Genomic DNA, 22,842 nt, shown 5'->3' with positions numbered 1-22,842 from the left:
GCTCAGCTGAGAAACTTTGCATGTTTTCATAGAGAATACTCACCTGTTCTGCTAGACGATGTGTCTTTACGAGTGCAACGAAAGCGTACTTCATGCACGATGAGCTCCTCCTCATTTCGGTGTTATTACTCGTATGCTTCTAAATAACAGATTCTGTGGCAGATGGATAGGTAGAGGCGGACAAGTGCCTTGGACTCTACTCCCTCCAGATCTATATAAACTAGAATCTAGGTAAAAAGGAAAATCTTCTGTAGCCAAGATCGCTTGGTATTTTTATTTTATTCAAATGGCTCTAAGCACTATGGGACTTAACATTTGAGGTAATCAGTCCCCCAAACTTAGAACTACTTAAACCTAACTAACCTAAGGGTATCACACACATCCATACCCGAGGCAGGATTTGAACTTGCGACCGTAGCAGCCGCGTGGTTTCGGACAGAAGTGCGTAGAACCACTAGGCCACAGCGGCCGGCTTTTATTTTATTTCACAATGCCAAAGCTATTACAAAGACTATTTATAACTGTCTACAAACCCGTATATCATTGATGAGAAGTAGGTAAGTATTAGTTTACATGGGTCTACCTTCGGAAAATTTTTATTAACACCGATACATGCCTGCAATACAATAAGAATTCTTTCCACTTAATAGGAATGAACATCAACTTGGCTTGTCAAACACGGAAAAAGAACATGTAAAATATGCTTGGTCCCGTGTGTCCAGGAGTAAAGATGTACAAATAGACCGTGCAGTCGTGGCGAAGAACGTCACAGGAATACTGACAAGGGGAGGCCACGACGTTTGGAAGGCGGATTTACTGCAAATTTTTACACTCGTAGTACTCCATGAGGACAAAAAAATGTGTAAACAGTAGCGCGTACTTCTCAAGCGTCATTGAGAAAATCACAAGATAATTTCGGTCGTCAAATATATACGAGGTGCATTCAAGTTCCAAGGCCTCCGATTTTATTTCTAATTAACTACTCACCCGAAATCGATGAAACTGGCGTTACTTCTCGACGTAATCGCCCTGCAGACGTACACATTTTTCACAACGCTGACGCCATGATTTCATGGCAGCGGCGAAGGCTTCTTTAGGAGTCTGTTTTGACCACTGGAAAATCGTTGAGGCAATAGCAGCACGGCTGGTGAATGTGAGGCCATGGAGAGTGTCTTTTATTGTTGGAAAAAGCCAAAAGTCACTAGCAGCCAGGTCTGGTGAGTAGGGAGCATGAGGAATCACTTCAAAGTTATTATCACGAAGAAACTGTTGCGTAACGTCAGTTCGATGTGCGGGTGCGTTGTCTTGGCGAAACAGCACACGCGCAGCCCTTCCCGGACGTTTTTGTTGCAGTGCAGGAAGGAATTTGTTCTTCAAAACATTTTCGTAGAATGCACCTGTTACCGTAGTGCCCTTTGGAACGCAATGGGTAAGGATTACGCCCTCGCTGTCCCAGAACATGGACACCATCATTTTTACAGCACTGGCGGTTACCCGAAATTTTTTTGGTGGCGGTGAATCTGTGTGCTTCCATTGAGCTGATTGGCGCTTTGTTTCTGGATTGAAAAATGGCATCCACGTCTCATCCATTGTCACAACCGACGAAAAGAAAGTTCCACTCATGCTGTCGTTGGGCGTCAACATTGCTTGGCAACATGCCACACGGGCAGCCATGTGGTCGTCCGTCAGCATTCGTGGCACCCACCTGGATAACACCTTTCGCATTTTCAGATAGTCAAGCAGAATTGTATGTACAGAACCCACAGAAATGGCAACTCAGGAGGTGATCTGTTCAACAGTCATTCGGCGATCGCCCAAAACAATTCTCTCCACTTTCTCGATCATGTCGTCAGACCGGCTTGTGCGAGCCCGAGGTTGTTTCCGAGGTTGTTGTCACACGATGTTCTGCCTTCATTAAACTGTAGCACCCACGAACGCACTTTCGACACATCCATAACTCCATCACCACATGTCTCCTTCAACTGTCGATGAATTTCAATTGGTTTCATACCACGCAAATTCAGAAAACGAATGATTGCACGCTGTTCAAGTAAGGGAAACGTCGTTATTTTAAGTATTTAAAACAGTTCTCATTCTCGCCGCTGGCGGTAAAATTCCATCTGCCGTACGGTGCTGCCATCTCTGGGACGTATTGACAATTAACGCGGCCTCATTTTAAAACAATGCGCATGTTTCTATCTCTTTCCAGTCCGGAGAAAAAAATCGGAGGCCTTAGAACTTGAATGCACCTCGTACCTGTGCGTGGCCATTTTTACCATGAAGCGGCGGCAGCCGAGTGGTTCAGTCTGCCTTCGGCAGTGACACAGTTCGGGCCGTGTTACCCGCCGGCCGCGCTGTGGTGCGCGCGTCTGTTTGTTTACGCTGGAGCAGCTTCGCGTTTACGGTGTTGTGAGTCTAGAACGAGATGGCACACTCGTACAGAAAAAATACTTTGAAGTTCAGTTTTGCGAACGACTATACACGATCAAAGGCACACGAGATTGAACGTTTTTTAAGACAAGAGGTAAAAATCGATCCACAGAAAATCGTGGGAATCCATTTATCGATCGTTTCAAGTGTCCTCTATGTCAAGCTTATTGACGAGGCTGCATGCGAAATACTTCTACAACGATCACTGAACGGATATCGTTTCTGTCATGCCGACGGGAATGTTGGTGGTGCTACGGTCGATCACGCGGGAATGGGGATACGCACTATACGGGTCTTCGAACATCCGTTTGACATCCCGTCTGAACTTGTGACAGACGCCTTTCGATCATACGGTACAGTTCTATCCCATATGGCCGAAAAATTGACATGTTTTACAACATGTCCTAAATGGGGTGAGACAAATACGGATAGAACTGCGAAACCACGTTCCATCTTATATGTACATAGGAGGTTGTCTAGTGATTATAATCAATGAGGGACAACCTCGCACCTGCTCGGGGTGCGGGAAAGAAGGTCAGGTCCGCTCGGTATGCCTCCAGCGACGTTTAGTGCAAACCCCACTGGATGACGTTCGGGCGCCACAACAGATGACTATTACCATTGACCTTTGTGGAAGCCCTAAGAGGAGACGTGAGGGAGATTTCCGATGGGCACCAGCAGCTGCGCCCCATAGAGAACATGGACACCAACGGACTGGAACTCCGACCACCGGTTCAACCACAGCAGACGGAGGACACCACACAAGAGATGCAGCTGACGGCTGCTGCAGGATCAACCGTAGTGGCTGCCAGTGCTTCCACCGAGAGCGTGATAGGCAAGGCGCAAGACGGAGGATACGCATCCCAAACGAAAGAAGCGGAAGCAAGGCAACGGAAACAGCGTTCGCCGAAGAGAAGAAAGAAGCGTCGAGTGACTTCTGCTGACAATAGCCACAGTCCCGAGGGGACAGTGGACGACAATGATAGTATCGACCGAGATGACCGTGCAGGAATTGCACAGCGACGATAACTTGAATTCTCCTTCTGGTGACCGGAAGGCAGAAATGGAGATGACAATTGTCCAACATCAGAGCGGTGACAACCCTTCGGCCAGTTCCGGAAATATGCTGGGGGACTGGGCGCAAGAAATAGATCAACAGGAACAGAATGAAGATATGAGCGCGACGATTGGGGATAGTCCTGGCCAGACGCTGGGAGGGGCCGGGGAATGTTGAACAACTTGGTGTGGCGAGGAGCGCCGGGGGTGCCGATAGACGACAGCAGTCCGGTTTTCAACACCATCGCTTGATGACACCCCCCTACAACTGATGAACACACGCCACGCGTACCGCATTGCAACGATAAACATTAATGGCATTCGGACACCGCTTAAAATTGAAATGCTGAAACATATGTTACACGCTGCGGACGTGGATATTGTACTCCTACAAGAAGTGCGTTTCACATCGCCGCCGGAGTTCTACGGCTACGAAGTACATTATTCAGTGCACAATGAGAGTGGATGCGGAGTGGCGATCCTTAGCAGGGAAGGAAAAGGATCGGAGGAAGTCATGTCTCTCCCTTCAGCAAGTGGAAAAGTGATCACTGGCGACGGCGTTCGTTTCATCAATTTATACGCGCCATCTGGTTCCACAAAACGAAGAGAAAGGGCGACCTTTTACACCGAAGAGATAGCACGGTTGTTAGCTGGACCCTTTGATAACTATGTAGAGGGCGGCGACTTTAATTGTGTCGTCGACCAAAACGACCAAGTACCTCGTTATATGCCATGCACGGAATTGCGTGCTTTGATTACCGAAATGGCGCTTCTGGATACCTGGGAACTGCAGCATGGAGACAGAACGGGTTATACGTATGTTACGGGACACTCGGCGAGTAGACTTGATAGAGTGTATGTGACACGAGCTCTACGGACGACGATACTGGATGCCGAAATCTGTCCAGCGGCTTTTACGGATATATGGCGTACCTCTGTACGATTTCACTAACGCGTCAGAAGATAAGGCGGAGTAAGGGTTCCTGGAAAATGAATTATGCCCTTTTACGTGACACTGCATGTCGCCGGTCGATAGAGGTGGTCTGGGAGACCTGCGTTCGCCACCAACGAGCATATACTTCGGTTCTCCAGTGGTGGATCAAATGCGCAAAACCAACGTTACGGAGAACGTTGATACGATACTGGCAGGACAAAGCGCAGTGGAACCGCACAACGGCGGATTTTTATTTTACAGCCCTCAGGGAGCTGATGACCCAACAACCATCGCCGGAAAGGCGCACAGCCATGCGCGGGATAAAAGCCATGTTATTACAGCTGACGAGACTCAGAATGGAAGGGATAATGGTCCGAGGGAGATTGGCGGACACAGTTGCTGCCGAAGCCCCCTCCATGCACCTCGTAGTACGTGAACGCTAACGACGACGAAAGACATTGATCAGGGAAATAATCTCGGAAACTGGTCAGCAAGTTGTGAACCAGCGTGATATTGCGCATGGGTTTACTGACTGTTTCCGCCAGTTATATGGACCTGTACAAGTGAACCACGAGACACTACATGATGTCATCTCCGAAATGCCACATAAAGGACCACCATTGCATGCAGAGATTTTCATCACAGAGATAACGGAGGACGAGCTGACAGACGCAATTGCCAGGGGGCTCCGAACAACTCCCCAGGACAGGACGCCTTCCCAATTGAATTCTACCGCTCCTTTGCATACCTCATGGGACGGGCCTGGATTCAGATGTACAACGAACTCCTGTTACCGCAGACTGAGATACCAGTCGAATTCACGGAGGGTTTCATCATCCCAATACCCAAATCACGCGGTGGCAGAAGGCCAGGAGACTGTAGACCACTCACTCTCTTGAACTGCGACTACAAGATTTTCGCGCGCATTCTTGGGGCTCGCCTGCGGTCTTCAATTTATGATAGACTCCTCATTGATCAAACATGCCTCGGCGGTAAGAGTAACGTACATACGGCGCTCGGTGACTACCGAGATTTCATCGCATTAGCAGCGGCATGCCGAGTGCGTAGGGCACTAAGTGCTAGTGACTACGATCATGCGTTCGACAGAGTGGATCGTATCATTTTGCACGCAGTGATGGGCAGATTGGGAATCATACAGGCCTTCATTCTAGTGATCATGCGACTGTTACACGACGTGCGATCAAAGGTCTCGGTGAATGGGCGGGGCACTAACTACATTGTTATTTCAAGGTCAGTTCGTCAAGGTTGTCCCCTTTCGATATTTTTGTATGTAATGGCTTTGGAACCCTGTCTATATGATATCCGAAGAAGGCTGGAGCGAGTGCCGTTGCCACAACTGACCTTTCATTGCCGCGCTTCTGCTGACGATGTGATGCTGATGGCAAGGACAGGCGACGAAGTACGCACAGCGTTGGCGTGGATACAGCGTACGGGATGGCGGCGGGAAGCGTGCTTAATCTACAGAAGTCACGCTGCAGTCGGTCGAGGATTACAACCGGGGGAGGAAGGCCCGCTCATGTAAGTTAACACCATAAAATGTCTAGGTGTTACGTTCCACACGGATATGCAGCGGACAGCAGCGGATAACTACAGACGCATATTGAAGCTGATGTGGACAATGGTGCTGTTACAGAAATTAAGAGCGTTGGATATGATTCAGAGGGTGACCTATGTTAAGGTATACCTAGCACCGAGACTCACTCACGTAGCTTATGTTCTGCCTTTAACGCGCACAATGGCATCACGGATACAAGCAACTTTCGGAACTTACGTGAGTGTGTACCACCAACTGGAGAGGGTGGACTTGGTCTGGTGAACGTATATGAAAAGGTACGGGCGTTATTCGTCAGTACGATTTTACGACAGTGGCGCAGTCAATTTCGCAATATCTCGGGTGCGTTGGACGATGTACTAGCACCCACTTCAATGCTGCCCCCAGTCAATGTGGGCCATATTTCACCGAAAATGTCACATTTCAAGTCTTTTTGTCTTTTTTTGTGTAGCTTAGCTATGCCAGAGAATCCTTCCCAACAATACGACGCGAGATGTATACCAACTCATACTGCGCCGGTGCCCAGGAATACCCTGGAAAAGAAGTACCCAGACAAGAACTGGCAACAGATATGGCGCTTTATACGGAATGTCTACCTCCCAACGTCGGTACGCTCAACATGGTATGTGGTGGTAAGTAGGAAGTTCGCAACGAATCATCGGCGGCACGTGATTCATTTGGCAGACACTCCACTATGTTTGAGCTGCGCAACAGTGGACACTGATGAACATCGTTTAGCATGTAGTGGGACGGCTCCGGTGTGGTACTTGGCACAACAGATATTGGCGTTCCTGTTACGCTCCGCCCCTCACACAATTTCATCAGACACACTGTTTTTCCCCCAAGAATCTTATTTTCCGGTCCAAAAACCAATGCAGTGACATGGGTGCGGAGAATGGTTGCGGACTACGTCTATAACGAATCGGAAAAGGTCAAAATAGATTTTTGGCATTTCACCTGGATGGACACAAGAAGCTGCAACAGCATAAGAAACATAGGCAAGACGGCGAAATTTACCTGCGACTTACATTTACCGATCCGTCACCCAGATGGGATGTGACGGGTGAGAGATGAGATAGGCGAAGAAGCCGAGATATACATCGAACACACTTACGGACCCTTAGTTAATTTCGAGAAGACGACTCAGTCTTACACCAACGTCTGGAGAACGGGTCGATAGATGGCTCTCTTACTCTATCGAACGTCAGGTCGTGAGCAGGGGTCGCCCCCGACACGAATTTTATTTCATTACTAGAGGAGCATGTTTGTTTTGTATTTGTTCAAATGGCTCTGAGCACTATGGGACTTAACATCTATGGTCATCAGTCCCCTAGAACTTAGAACTACTTAAACCTAATTAACCTAAGGACATCACACAACACCCAGTCATCACGAGGCAGAGAAAATGTTTTGTATTTGTACTATCCGCGATGTCTTCATGTCATTTTCATTTGGACATTTTCAGTTTTTTTCATTTCCTTACTTAATTTTCTAATTAGCCACTATTTGTCAACCTGCGCCAATTTGCCATAGCGTTGAATTCATATTGCGCTGATGTATCCATGGAGAATTCCATTTTGTTTCACAGCCTTTCACAATACCTGCGTGAATACTCTGTGCATATTGTAGCCGGGTTCCTGTACACAAGAGCTTCCAAATGCCCCCATAAATAAAATTCTAGTTGCACATGTTCTTAGGGAGCGATATGCCATATAGTGAGTAGAAATATCTTCTGCAGCCTTGATCACTTGGTATTTTTATTTTACTTCACAACGACCGATTTCGACAGAATCTTTCTGCCATTAACTGATCTACAGTGTGCAAAGGTAAATCCTTTAAAAAGAGAATTTATCATAGTGTACAAACCCGTACATCACAATAAGAAGTGCGTAAGTATTAGTTTACTCATGTTTAGAAAACTGATATTAACATGCATACATGCCATCAATATAATGGACATTGTAGACACTATTTATGCTGTAGTATAACAAAATGTATGTCACCAAAGGTTGTAAGTCTGACACTGTGGAAAAAAATGGAAAAAAAGAAAAAAACAAAATTTTAAAAAGTGGTTAGCGTTCAAACCCTGTAATCACTGGATCGTTGGATCGAGTCTAGCTCGCCATGCTTTTCTTTTTACTTCTAAAACAGTTATTTTCTTTACTATTTATATTACAATTGATATAATGGGAAAAATACGTCTAATCGGATGAACTTTTAATCAAATGTACAGTGTTATTTGGCTGTCTACAAATTTTTATTATCACAAATATTATAATATTCATAACTATGGACCAGTAAACGACCAAACGCATTAAGTAATACTGGAAATATATGATTGTCCGTGTCTTCAAAATTGTTCGTACTTAATCAAAAGAGAACGAGAAATTGATTCTCGTGAAGACGCTATTAAAATACAGTCGATACTGCATGACCAATTATCAGCGCCGATATTTAAGGAAATGCTGCGTTATGCATGATTTGCTTCCAAATTATCGTCTGAAAGAGAGGTTTTTGAAAATGCTAGCGACGTTTGTTTTCCACGGAAAACCTCAAAAGACCTTGCATGTGCGGAAACACAGCATTTATTCAGCTGGTGCCGTTTAAATTTTCCATGTTTTTACGGAAAATACCATCCTGCAACTTGTAATGTCGAAAGCGACGATTAACTGTACATCTTTCGAAATCAGACTGTGCCGGTCAAAACAAGTCGTTTAGGACTCCTTCCAGGTATAACGGATTACTCAAATGACAGACAAGCATACATTTTCAGTATCACTTTATGCGTTTGCTCGTTTACTAGTCCATAGTTATGAATATTATATTATTTGTGATAGTTAAAATTTGTAGGCTGCCAAATAAAATTTGTAAATTTAATAAAAGTTCATCTGATTACACGTATTTTTCTCGTAATATCAATTGTAATATAAATAGTAAAGAAAATTACTGTGTTAGAAACTACAAAAAACTGACGAGCGGGACTCAATTCATCGATTACGGGACTTGAACGCTAACCACTCGGCTGCCAACGCTTCAGGATGAAAATGGCCACACACAGGTATGTTTGCCGACCGAAATTATCTTGCGATTTTCTCAATAACGCTTGAGAAGTACGAGATACTGCTTACACATTTTGTTGTCCTCGCAGAGTACTACGAGTGTGGGAAGTTTGCAGTAAATCCGCGTTCCCCTGTGAGTAGGCAAGCAGCCTAGGGCAGAGCGAACCGTTGCGTGATCGGTCAACAGGTGTATGTGTGCAAAAATCGATATTGACATTCCTACAGAAATACACTAGAGAATCATTAGTGGACATTCTCACAAAAACTGCAGTGGAGAATCATTAGACCCGGAATCCAAAATATACCATACGATGCAGTGAGTATTTGCAGCATCATAGATAGTAAATTACAGCAAATACTATCAGCTCTAGTGCGACTAAGTAGAATACACATGGAATGCTAGTAGAGTATGGAACGATTCGTACACCATAGATTGAGTGACACAAGCAGGACCTCATAGATCACAGATCAGATACCCACTCGAAGGCATACAGTTGGTGCGATGGATAACTGCACTCTGTTTTACGTGTTTTGCAAGTCCACGTGGTGTCGTATCCTACCAGCAGAAAGAGTTTTCATTATATTGATGGCATGTATGCATGTTAATATCAGTTTTCTAAACAAGTGTAAACTAATACTTACGCACTTCTTATTGTGATGTACGGGTTTGTACACTATGATAAATTCTCTTTTTAACGGATTTACCTTTGTACACTGTAGATCAGTTGATGGCAGAAAGATTTTGTCGAAATCAGTCGTTGTGAAGTAAAATAAAAATACCAAGTGATCAAGGCCGCAGAAGATATTTCTACTCACTATATGGCAGATCGCTCCCTAAGAACATGTGCAACTAGAATTTTATTTATGGGGGCATTTGGAAGCTCTTGTGTAGAGGAACCCGGCTACAAGATGCACAGAGTCTTCACGCAGGTATTGTGGAAGGCTGTGAAACAAAATGGAATTCTCCAGGGATACATCAGCGCAATATGAATTCAAATTGGCGCAGGTATCCTTGCTAACCAATGAATGGCAAATTGGCGCAGGTATCCTTGCTAACGGAGGGCATTTTGAATATTACACATAGGACAGTGTTTCACACTGTGCCGATTCCTTCCCTTCCTATGTGTTTCCTATGATTAATGTGTTGAGCGTTTGTAGAAGCTGAGCTACAACATAGAAAAAAAGCATTTCCGGACCAGTGTCCATATAACATACGCTGACGGAAGGAGAATCGTAAAATGGAGACGGAGTTGTGCGACGGGTACGGAAGGTGATGTCTATTCCAATTTTGTACCAGTCGTAGAAGAGTGGCGCTGATAGCGCCATTAAGAGGATGAAAATCGAGTTTGCTTTAAATACACTCTGCAACAATCGTGAGTCTTAGTTACCTATCAGACTGGACGTGGTGAGTTGATGTTAGTCAAGGCGACGAAGACATTCTCATCGACCCCTCACTGAGTTTGAACGGGGTTGTGAAATATGGCTACGAAACACTGAATATTCTTTCTGAGATACTGCAGAGAGACTTGTCATGAATGTAGTCAATCGTCGTGACTGCTGGCTGCAGTGGTCACGAGAATGTATGGTCGCAAGGAGACCGGTTTGGTTCAAATGGCTCTGAGCACTATGGGACTTAACAGCTAAGGTCATCAGTCCCCTAGAACGTAGAAATACTTAAACCTAAATAACCTAAGGAAATCACACACATCCACGCCCGAGGCAGGATTCGAACCTGCGACCGTAACGGTCGCGCGGTTCCAGACTGAGGAGCCTAAGACCGCTTGGCCACACCGTCCGGCTAAGACCGGACTCCAGCCACGTGACACCGAGAGGGAAGACCGTGGTGTTCAGCATATGGCTCTGGCGACTTGTACTGCATCTGCAGCAGTAATTTTAGCAGTAGTTGGTATCACAGTGACACAACGACTTGGTAAAATCTTCCACTACAAGGACAGCTCAGAGCCAAACGCCCTATACCGTGCATTCCACTGGCCCCAAACTATCGCCGTTAGCGACTTTAGTGGTGTCAAACGAGAGTTCACTGGAGGGCAGGGTGTTTTCTGATAAAAGTTTGTTATGCCTCTCGGTTTGGCCTGATGATGCATACAAGGAGGCAAGGAGACGCCCTGCAGCGTACTTGTCGCGTGCTAGACATATTGGACCTACTCCTGAAGTTGTGGTCTACAATGCGATTTATTATGGTAGCAGGAGCACTTTAGTGGTTATCGCACGATCCTGACTGCCAATTTGGAATTAACTCTGGTGATTTGACCTGTTGTGCTGCCACTCATGAACAACATTCCAAGAGGTGCTTTCCAACACGATAACGATTGCCCACGTACTGCAGCTGTAACCCAACATGCTTTACACAGTTTTAACACGTTGTGTTTGCCTGCTCGATCACCAGATCTGGCTTCAATCGAGCAAATGTGGGCACCACCGGACGATAACTCCAGCGTCTTCCACAACCAGCATCAATCGTCCTATTGACAAACCAAGAGCCACAGGGATGGACTTCCATCTCACAGACTGATATCAGCACTAATACGACACGATGCAAAATTCTGGCGGTTACACCAGTTGTTAATGTACCAGCATTTTACATTGGCAATGGGTTACCTCGCGCTTTCATTAATCACTTAAATATGTTACCTAGACAGATCTATTCCCTCGATTTCGTTACTCTACATTAATCATTTCTTCGTGTAGCGATTTCTTTTCTATTACTGAATATTCTCCCTGTAAGTGCTAGGGTTGTTCAAAGTAAGTTTGTTCATACCTTCTTTTTACACCCTCTGTGGTTTGTTCCTTTCCAAGCCTGCGATCAGAACAGGAATCCCGTATATACGACAAAAGCTTCGCCTGTCGACCAAGCAGGCTGCTGCAGCGGCCGCCTCACCTGATGAACGTGATGACGCCCACGCTGGCGATGTCGTCCTCGAGAGTCTTCCAGGCGTCCGTGAGCAGCTGCTTCTGCTGCTCCGAGATCTCCGGCGGCGGTGGGGGCGGCGGCGGCGAGGACGGCGATAAAAGCGAGGAGGCACGCTGCGAGAAGCGGCGCCCGCTGCCGCCCCCGCTGCCGCCCCCACCTCCACCTCCGCCGGCGGCCGCTTCCGCGCCGCCACCTTTCAGCGTAGATCCCGAGCCTCCCATGCCGTTACGGACACGGCATCACGCAGGGCTTCCGCACCTGTCGACACGTATGTCATGTCACAGTTTCATACATACTGAGGAAGAGCACCCATCAACAAATGTCCTGAGCTACCCCACTTGAATTACCCCTTTATTTCGAAACTGAGGGCACATAAAAAACGTGTGTTAAATCTTATGGGACTTAACTACTGAGGTCTTCAGTCCCTAAGTTTACACACTACTTAACCTAAATTATCCTAAGGACAAACACACATACCCAAGGCGGAGGGAGGACTCGAACCTCCGCCTGGACCAGCCGCACAGTCCATGACTGTAGCGCCGTAGACCGCTGGGTTAATCCCGCGCGGCAACATAAAATAATAAGGAATACCAAGTAGTGGATCTGAGAGCCGCGAGAAGCTTGTCATCTGAATTGGTTATCACGATGTAGATGAATTTAAGCAATTCTGCTACCTAGGCAGCAAAGTAGCCCATGATAGGGCAATCAGGAAATAAAAAAGGCGACTTGCTCTGGCAAACAGGGAATTTCTGGCTAAGAGACGTCTGCTAGTATCAAATATATGCCTTAATTTAGGAAGAAATTTCTGAGAATCTACGTTTGAAGCACTGCAGTGTATGGTAGTGAAACTTGGATTGTGGGAAGACCGTAAGATAATCGAAGCATCTCAGACACGGTACTACAGAATAATGTTGAAAATGTGGACTGATAAGGTAAGGAATGAAGAGGTTCTCCTCTGAAACGGCGAGAAAAGATGTATGGAAAACACCGACTAGAAGAAGGTACAGGAGATAGGACATACGTAGAGACATCAGAGATTAACTTCCTTGACACCAGAGTGAGCTGCAGATGGTAAAACCTGTAGAGGAAGTCAGAGGCTGAAATATCTTCAGCAAGTTGCTGAGCATGTAGATCGCAAGTGCTAGTCAGATGAAAAGGCAAACCACCTCAAACAACTCAGAAAACTGATGACCCAAAATAAATAAATAAAAGTTGGCTCTGAGGCATGCATAATCATTTATTTTCAATGGACTTATGTCACCAAATGAAAAAATAACATTTCTGTAACGACGAAACGTAGGTTTCCAGTGAGAAGGGTTTACACCGCCGCTGAATAACGTAAACACGTGATGGGACGTCACGTAGTACGGTATACCGTCTGTGAGATCATCAAACGAACCCTAGTCCAAATGATATCATGGCGATTCTGTCGAAGTCGTACAGAGTAAATGGTCTTTGTCAGAGGAATCGATCCCCATATAGTCGATTGTCTTCATGTCCAGGGAGCAGAGAGGAAACCATTCTGGTGATCCTAACATGCTGAGAGAACGTGTTCACTTGTGCACTGCGATAAGCACGAGAGTTTCATACATCAAAATGCTGGTGATGCGGTCCTACCAATGAATGCAGAATGTCATCCCTGCGCCGAAGCGCAGCGGAACGACCTGAAGATCCACGAGTTTTATGGTGGCCCCTTGTAATGCCAGCCCAGAGCATCACTCCATCACCGCCTTGTTGCACGTGTGAACACAGTTTTGCAGGCGTTAGATATTACCGAATTATCTCCAAACACCTTGTGTACGATTATCAGAGTGCAAAATGATCTGAGATTCATCAGCAAACAACATCCGATGTTAATCCTTAGGTGTCAGGACTTTGTGATTGCTTGCCCTCTGTAATCGCGTACACGGTGTTGTGGTGTGCCACGTGGTGCCCGCAATGGTCCTCGGGAATGGAAATTCGCATCATGCAATCGTTTTCTAACAGCCTGAAGCGATACGTGGCGCCCTGTAGCCTCTTCGATAGCGTAATTCAGTTCTGGAGCACTCAGTCCACGGTTCCTTTGACACAAATATAGTAGATGTCGAACGTCCTGAGCTCCTGTCGAACGTGGGCGCCTGATGCGGTGCAGATCTACAGCAACTAAAAGGTTTAAATAACTCGAACAATGACAGGTACCCAATTTTTCCGAAAGAATAGCGTTTTCATCTCTAGTAAATAAGATGGAAAGGGCATATCGACTGTCCAGGAGAACAGAACGCCACTTAAAGAGACTAAAGACCGAAAATCTCTCACCAGAAAGATTGGTCAAATGAGGTTCCTGGAGAAACTACCAAGAAAGATGACAAATGCCCTCTGGACGATAGAGAGGAACGGATAATTCAACGATAAAGTGCGCAAATAGTCGGTGAGCATCAAAAGCCACTCCAAATGCAATAGCTGTATGACGTGTCCTTTGACTGGTCTATCTGAAACAAAGAAGCTTATCTGCCACATGAAGCGGTTTACACCAAGGAGACCTTTATGGTAAGATAGCAGATAGAGATCGGATTGGGGAAACATGATTACACGTTACCGTTTATAAAAATGACACAACTCAGAAAAAAAAACAGCCCGATCTTGGAAAATGTGTAAGCGTAATAGCAGTAAGTTACCACGAATGAAGGCAAGTGGAACATCTGAAAACCCGACGCCCAGAAAGGTTGCTGTTGCATCAATCTCTATGGAGCCACACACGAATTAGGAAGTCACTGTAACTGCCAAAAGGAACTATATCATCAAGTAATAGAGTTTTGACGGTGGTGAAACGAATATACGGGACATATACATTTGAATGATATCTGTTATGTCAGACAGCGTCCATCTCATATGAATCTACAGGGGTAGGATAAAAACATTGACACACCACGGGAAACGCATGCTTGAACATAAATGCTGATGCTAGCCAAGCCCGAGGGTTGCGCTGCTGTATTTGACCAAGAATGGCATCGGTACAATGGCCTCAATAGTTTGCAAACGTTAGTACTGGTCAGAACAATGTTCTCTATAGTTGTGAGCACATTCTGTCGAAGTATATTCGTACTTGGGCATATGGTAGGTACTATTATTATGAGTGCTTCAGTAACCAAGTTAACAGAAACGTTTGGTGTTTCAAGAGACACCTTGTCAGAGACCTATACCGAACATAGAGAAGGCGGAAAATCATCATCCGGTAAGTCATAACGTGGACGAGAGGGGCGAGGGGGGCATGAGGGTAGGGATTTCATCAATTGGAAGAGGATGCTTGGAGGTCTGGGAAGATAGATGCGGAAGGAGACCTTAGCTTTCTGGAACGTTTGGAGTGGTAAAATTTTGCAGATGCAGAGGTGCGTGTTATGTTGGAAAAGGCAAGTATCCGATGAATAGTGCTTTTGTAGGAGTTCCTTGTCCGGCACGTTAGTAGTTTTAGCAATTTTAGCCGGTTTTGGGCCTTCTGTTGCATGGTTAGTGGACTAGGAAGTCATGTTAGTTTCCCAGCAAGGATTAGAAAAAGATATTACAGTGTTTTAATACGATTGGCGGGACTGTTACTGATGATAAGATGGCACCAGATTTCTATTTTCTGTATGTTTTGTCGTTGTTTCTTTTTTTGGGGGAAGAGACCAGACAGCGAGGTCATCGATCTCATCGAATTAAGGAAAGACGGTGAAGGAAGTCGGTCGTGTCCTTTCAAAGGAACCATACCGACATTTGTCTGGAGAGATTTAGGGAAATCACGGAAAACCTGAATCAGGATGGCCGGACGCGGGATTGAACCGTCGTCCTCCCGAATGCGAGTCCAGTTGCGCCACCTCGCTGCCTCTGTATGTCTCTAATGGGCCTTAGAGTGATGTTTGGGTGACAAAATACTTCTCCCTTCACGAAAGAGATTTTCCACTGTACAGCGTCTGCTTGTGTCACATTCATGCTAAATAACATAGTTACATCTAAAGAACATGCACAGATCGGAAATCGTAAACATTTTTTATGCAATCCTGCATTTAGTTTATGTTGCAATGTCTGTATCAGCCACATTATATATCAGACTTCATGCCTCCAGGTGAGAGAGGCACGACGGTCTTTATTGTTTATTATAAACTTTAATGGACTTGATCGCGATATAATGTAATAATAACTATAATAACAACAATTGTAATATTCCAGTTTTTATTACATTATATCGCGGCCAATATCTTTAAAATTTATAATAACAACATTATGTGCTATACTGCACTGTCAAGTCACTTTAACGTGACCACCTGTCAAAAGACTGAATAACCACCTTCTGCAGCGCGGACCGCTGAGAGAAGTGCGTGAAGAGTGTCAGTGAGATTCCAGAAGGCACTAACAGGGACATGGAGCCATGTCGACTTCAGTGCTTCAGCCAGCTACCAGAAATTTCTCGGTTAGGATTCCATGGCCTGAAGAGCCCCATCGAGGTACTCCCATAGAGTCTCGATTGGGTTCAAATCCGCGCAGTTTTGTGGCCAGGAACGTGTGGTGAACGTATACTGGTACTCTTCCAACCACGCACATACTCTGCGAGATGTGTGACACATCGTATTGTAGATGCCATCGTGCTGTGATGAAAAAATTGTATGTAGGGCTAGACAAGGATAGAGGCATACCCGTGTTGATCCAATGTGTCTTCCAGAATGACAAGATCTCCCGGGTACGCCACAAAAACATTCCCCAGACCGTAAGTTCTCTCCTCCAGCTTGCACTCATTGCGGAGATTGTTGCATGGTATTCGCCTTCAGTCCGATGAAGCATAAGGCGTGATTCATCTGAAAATGTCACCTGTCGCCACTCAGTGGACATCGAGATGCGGTAGGACATTACAGTCTTCGTCGCCTATGAACAATAGTCAGCATCGGTGCATGAACCAGGCGCCTGCTGCGAAAGTCCACCTGAGCTATGTTCTCTGAACAGCAGGTGAGGAGACACCGCTAGTAACCCCTCGGTTCACCTGGCCGGTCGGTCGCTCAACTGTTGCACGCCTATTCCTCCGTACACATCTCCGCAGCAGTCTTCGCACCTTACGTCTAGGGGCCGTAGTGCACCACAGTTACCACGGTGTTAAAGTTGGTTATCGCCATTTCGTCATGCACGGTATATCTTAACCACGGCGGCACTCGAACAGTTTACAAACTTACCTGTTTTGAAAACGCTTCCGCCCTTGGCGGGAAAAGCAATGATCGTGTGGTTTCGGACGTCAGATGACTTGCTCCATTTCCGCAGTAGACTGCACGTTTTCCGCGTCCCCTGACACTATATAACTTCCACTGCTCGTACTGCAACATGCCGTCTATGGCAGGCTGATGTTGAACACAGACGGTGGGTCATATTAATGTAACTATTCCATGTATATAAATTTTACCCAATTCTCAGACACGAGGTGACAATTAATGTACAAACAAGAAGAAAGTTGTAGCGTTCCACCACGCTATAAATTAGTCTTAACAGGACAAGTTTCAAGTTTCAGATGTCTCGTCATCAGGTTGTGACACGTGTATCTGTTTTAATGCACCGGCAACCTACAGAAATGAGAAACACGAGGCAGCTCCACCTTCGGCATAGTACGCCTAAGCAGGCGGCAATAGCGTCCCATGTGGCGCGCAGCTGCCTACCTCATTGTGGATAACCTCCAATATACAGCGTGTAAGAAAAATGTACGGCACAAAATGCAGGACACGTTCCTCACACGTTGACGAAGAAATTATGTTACATGAATATGAATCTGGAAACACCTTGTTTCTGCGTTACATCTCATTTTCTCCAACTCATTAATCATGGGAAACACAGACGAACAGAACGCACCATTACAGCGCAGGCAACTCTTTCTCACAGGAGATATACCTTCCGTGGACACTGATACACGCATCAACCGGCCATCGTACTGAATCTCGGCTGCGCTGATGTAGCCTTTGATTTCATAATACGCCCACAGAGACTGAATATATTGTCCTCAGGTTTCATACACAAGAGCTATCAAAAGCCCCCCAAAAATAAAAATCTATTGGGCTTAGGTCTAGAAAGCGTGGAGGCTTGACAAATGGTTTATCTCTACCTATCAATCCGACGCCGAATCTGTTATACAGAAACCGACGGACATTAACTCAAATGACGAGGTGTTCCATCGTGCATGAATTCCACTTTTTATCGCAAAGCTAAGGGTACATCTCCAGACAGATTCGGCAGAACATTCTCAACGAAATCATAATGACTCTGTCCGTGGAGCTTCGGTGGATGAAAGTGAGGCCCTACCAAACAGGCACCAAAAACGCGGCCTCAAACATTCAGAGAAAATCCTTGTTGACGACTTTCTTCAACGGTTGCGTGAGAATTTACGTCTGCCCATACATGCTGATTGTGAAAAACCTGCGGGTTCAAGAAATGATAATTCACCGTTGGTATTGCTTTGCGATATTCCCAATACAATCCACATTCTGGGAACCAGTTCTCCTAGCCGACTAATGCAATGTGGTGAATGGTACAATATTATTATTGAGTATTGTTTCTGTACTACGAGTATTACTTGCTGAAACACGTTAGAAATCTTGTAGATCTGAGGATTGCAGACGATAGACGAAAACGATCATTTCGCTTGAAATTAATGTGCTACTGTCGGGCGAAAGACTTCTTTCAACACAGTCAGTCACTGCAGTCCCCAACTAAGCTTAAGGACGAGGAGATGAGTGTTTAACGTCCCGTCGACTCCGAGACGGAATACATCTTCGATTAGGGAATGATGTGGAAGGAAACCGGCCGTGCCAATTCGAAGAAACCACCCTGGCACATGCCTAAAGCGATTTAGGGAAATTACGGAAAACATAAATCAGGACGGCCGGATGTAGCTTTGAACCACTGGACTCGCATCCGGGTAGATGATGGTTCTAACTTTTGTGCGGCCATTCAGATCTAGGTTTTCCGTGAATTCTCTAAATCGCTCCAGGCAAACGCCGAAAGATTCCTTCGCAGGACACTGCCAGTTTCCTGCCCATCTCTGCATCAATCCGAACTTGTGCTCCGTACTAATCCTCGATTGGATATTAAACCGTAACGTTGCAAAAATGGAAAACAGTCTATGTTGCAAGTGGTTTATTATTAGCGAGGGGCTTCGCTCAATTAGGGCATCTTCAGATTGTCTGTCGTTAGGTCTGGTACCGATCAATGGGATAGCTAAGCTGAACGTGAGAAGTGATTCACTTATGCCTTGAACAACGGAGACCTATTCATTTAGGTTGACATTTCGGTCCATGTTCATAGTTGGCTTTGTTCAGTATTTATTTTATTTCATCTTCTTTTCACTATTAGCGCCACTAATTGGCGATTTCACCAAATTTTATTCTCAAGTTAATCCACTATGCAGCCCATTCTCTTCAGCATATACGTTGTCTAGAGCACTGTTTGTTTACCACTGTGATTCATAGCTGTGATCGCTAAGCTATCTTCGCACCGCATATTTCCGTGGGTTGTTAAGTTTCTTTTTGGTTTCTAATCCTGTGCTCACTCAAATTTAATTAATTATTAATGTTGTAATTTTACGCTTTTAACTTAGAAGTTTTCACTTCCCGATTCTGGCTTTCCTGTGTTTATATTCGACGATTGCGGCCTTCGCTTTAATACCACCATATTAATTGCTTTTAAACATGACAAATGCTGTCTCCGCTGTTCAACGGAAGTGAATCACATTATTATGTAAATTGAAAACAGAAGGAGGACATAAGAAAGGGAAGAGGAGGAACTAATGATATGAGCTGCATAGGGGGTTTATGCGGCATCATAATAACGAATGAGAATATGTGCCTGCCTGGGACTCGAACCTGGGATCTGCTTGCTTGGCAGTTGCGTTAATCACTGCGCCACCCGTACACTGTTTATCGTAAATGCGCAGACTATGTCGGCACGCACCTTAGACGACCCACGTACCTACCTAGCGCTATCTACCCGCATGTTCACTCGTCACCGCTGATTCTGCATAAAGTCCCGATGCAGTTGATGTAATTAGTTCTTTCCTTTTCCTTTCCCTTCTCCCCCATCTGCCCTCTGTTTACATGGTACCCACGGTTGCGGATTCATCGAGGAGTCGTTTCTTCCGTAAATGTCCGAAAGAACGGACACCACGCGTTCATATAACTATATTACATTACATCTCACCTTTAGCTCTTGACACACACAGTGGTTACGGTTACTACAAGCCACACCACAAGTTGGGAAACGGGGCCAAATTTCTAGTAGTTTACTGTCGAGTTGAGATTTTCACCAATGTTTTATTCGTATCTTACAGAAACTAGCAGTACGGCAATAAACAACCTTTTGAAACACGCCGCTAACGGCAATCAAATAATTTATAGCAATACAACAGTATAAAAGATTAAAAAAACAACAACACAGAAGCTAACAATACGGCAAAAAGCTACCTTTTAAAACACGCCGCTAACGCCGATCAAAGTAATTTATAGCAATACAACAATTTAAAAAATTAAAATAACATTAGTAAACAGGCTACTAAAGCAAATGCAGAACTTTGTTAATAAAGTACGGTGAGGTAATGAAGCTACCAACACCGCCATTAAAAAATTAAACAGGTCTCAGCAAACACACGATTAATGGCAATAAAAGGAATTTATAAACTTGGAGGAATTTAAAAAAAAAATTTAAACAAAAGTGTCTTGGAATATCGTTAGAACATAACCGATATGACTGACCCGTGTAAGGCGGCCACAAATCACCCACTAAGGGATGCTCAGGCTAGACAGAATACAGACCAATTTAAATACGTCCGTAAACACAATTTCCACTCTCAGGCTGCTCACTGCACCGACTTTTAGCCAGCGAAAACTTGTTATAAGATGGCTTAACTTGCTGACAGAATTAGAGCTAACCTCGTCCAAGGAACCATTACACCACGCAGTCCTGAATGAGCGACCACATTAACAACCAACAAGAAGCATGAATTTGCTCATAACCCACGACAGAATAGCGAAACAATTAAACTGCCAAAACTACACCTCCCATCGGACAGTAACGAGTGGAGGAGGAAAGATAACTGTCTTCATTTACACCAGTGCCAGGGACAGGAAACCCGGTCGCCGGAGGCCACAAGGGAGAATTATTACTTAATGATTAAACCTTCCACGAACTTAACTTGCAATTATGCTCGAACAGGCAGTATACGAGCTCCAATGGCCAGGATCCACACATCCGACCTCGCACGCGTCGCCAGCGTGCCCAACACGCCATGGTCACGCGACAACAGGCACTGTCACCGGAGTTCACGTCTTCTCTGCAACGTTGACGGGTAGTGACCGCTCCTTCATGTTAGGTGTCTCCTTTTAAACTCCAGTGTTGAAACGGAGGATTTAAAGAAGCTTGTTAACGTCCCACCAAGGCGAAATGAACAGCAACTACTCGTGGTGCAATTCTGTATACAACCAACACGCGGGGAGCTCTTCCGTCAACTCGACCCGTTCGTTACACACAATCGACATACATCACGTGGCGACTCGGTACAACCGAACACGCCTGCTTCGCGCTGGAGAGCCACACTGCCCTCCCGTGTCCACCACACTCTCTGCGCGCAACGCCCCTACTTCCGCGCCACCACACGAGGTTACCACTGTTCAAAGATCTCACTTCCTCCATAGCAGTTTCCGTGAAGCAAAAACTCAGATATCGATAGCAGAGGGAAAAGACAACCAAGCAGCCGCTTAATGACAGACAACATACCAAACAAATATGTCAGGGGAAGAAAAGGAAAACCAATTCAATCCAAACACAAGGGGTAGCACGAGTCGATACACGGCTCAGCTCTGCTATCCCATTAATGACTGCTGCATTTCTTATCTAAGAAATTCTTATTGGTATTTACAGATAACCTGAGGAAGCGCTTACCGCGCGAAACGCGTCATTATCAATAAAACAGAGCTCATCAGTCCCCTAGACTTAGAACTACTTAAGCCTAACTAACCTAAGAAAATCACACACAACCATGCCCGAGGCAGGATTCGAACCTGTGACCGTAACAGCAGCGCCGTTCCGGACTGAAGCGACAGAGACTGTCGTCAGTTTCTGTGACATTCAGCCAATGTTGCTGCATCAGGCCAAAATGGTGTGGAGTTATGTGTGAAAAAACCCAAATGTTCCTTCCCTCCTCCTTTTCCTCACCTTACTTTCGTAAACCAACAGTATGCACCGTCATGCCGGAATCGCCAGCGCGCGATGCAGTAGAACTGAACACACAACCAGAAAGGTGCGGCGCGTTGTCCACACACGAGTTTGGGCGAGCGCAGCGCAGATAACAGTCTCGTGGAATCACACAAAGGCCGCGGCCGCAGCGCCAGCGAGCGGCCAAAACAAATGCCGAACAATAACCACGAGTGGCTGTCGCGGGCCGGCCGGCGGCACGTGAAAATCGGCCAGGCAGCCGACGCGACAGCCACTCGTGGGGCGCGACGGCCGTCTGGAACAGGCACAGCCGAAAGGGCACGTCACTTTCTCTCGACGAGTGCGGTGCAGCCGTTACTGGGTGTCAGTCGCAGCGTTGTGCGGAATAAAAGAGCTGGAGAACGTCCCCTTTACGGTCGCCAATTCAGCGCATTGAAAATATTAGTCCTGCCACCGTCCCCAGACTCCGCTATTACCGCGTTGGGAATTTCATTACGATCCACTAATATCCCACTGGCCATTAATACTGCCGTCAGGAATGCGGCACTTATTTTTACTGATGAGGCTTTTAGTAAATGTCGTTACCGAAATAACTGACCGTTAATATTGATCAGTGCAAACACTATTGCCACACCATTATACAATCTCTCATTGCGGTCTGATTTAAGCA

General features: G+C 45.6%; 1 protein-coding gene across 1 annotated transcript in view; it reads right to left on the bottom strand.

Moving 5' to 3' along the window:
* Positions 1-22,206, bottom strand: part of LOC126092701 (uncharacterized) — a 379,772-nt gene extending 357,566 nt beyond the window's left edge. The window contains exons 1-2 of the mRNA XM_049908424.1: positions 22,178-22,206; positions 11,952-12,128 (exon numbers count right to left, since the gene is read on the bottom strand). Of these exons, the coding sequence (XP_049764381.1) occupies positions 11,952-12,128; positions 22,178-22,206 (206 nt within the window). The remainder of the gene's footprint in view (positions 1-11,951; positions 12,129-22,177) is intronic.
* Between the last annotated feature and the right edge of the window lie 636 nt (positions 22,207-22,842).

The sequence above is a fragment of the Schistocerca cancellata genome, chromosome 7, assembly GCF_023864275.1.
Source record: "Schistocerca cancellata isolate TAMUIC-IGC-003103 chromosome 7, iqSchCanc2.1, whole genome shotgun sequence".
NCBI classification, from domain to species: Eukaryota; Metazoa; Arthropoda; class Insecta; order Orthoptera; family Acrididae; genus Schistocerca; species Schistocerca cancellata.
This window is presented reverse-complemented; position numbering and strand designations above follow the sequence as displayed.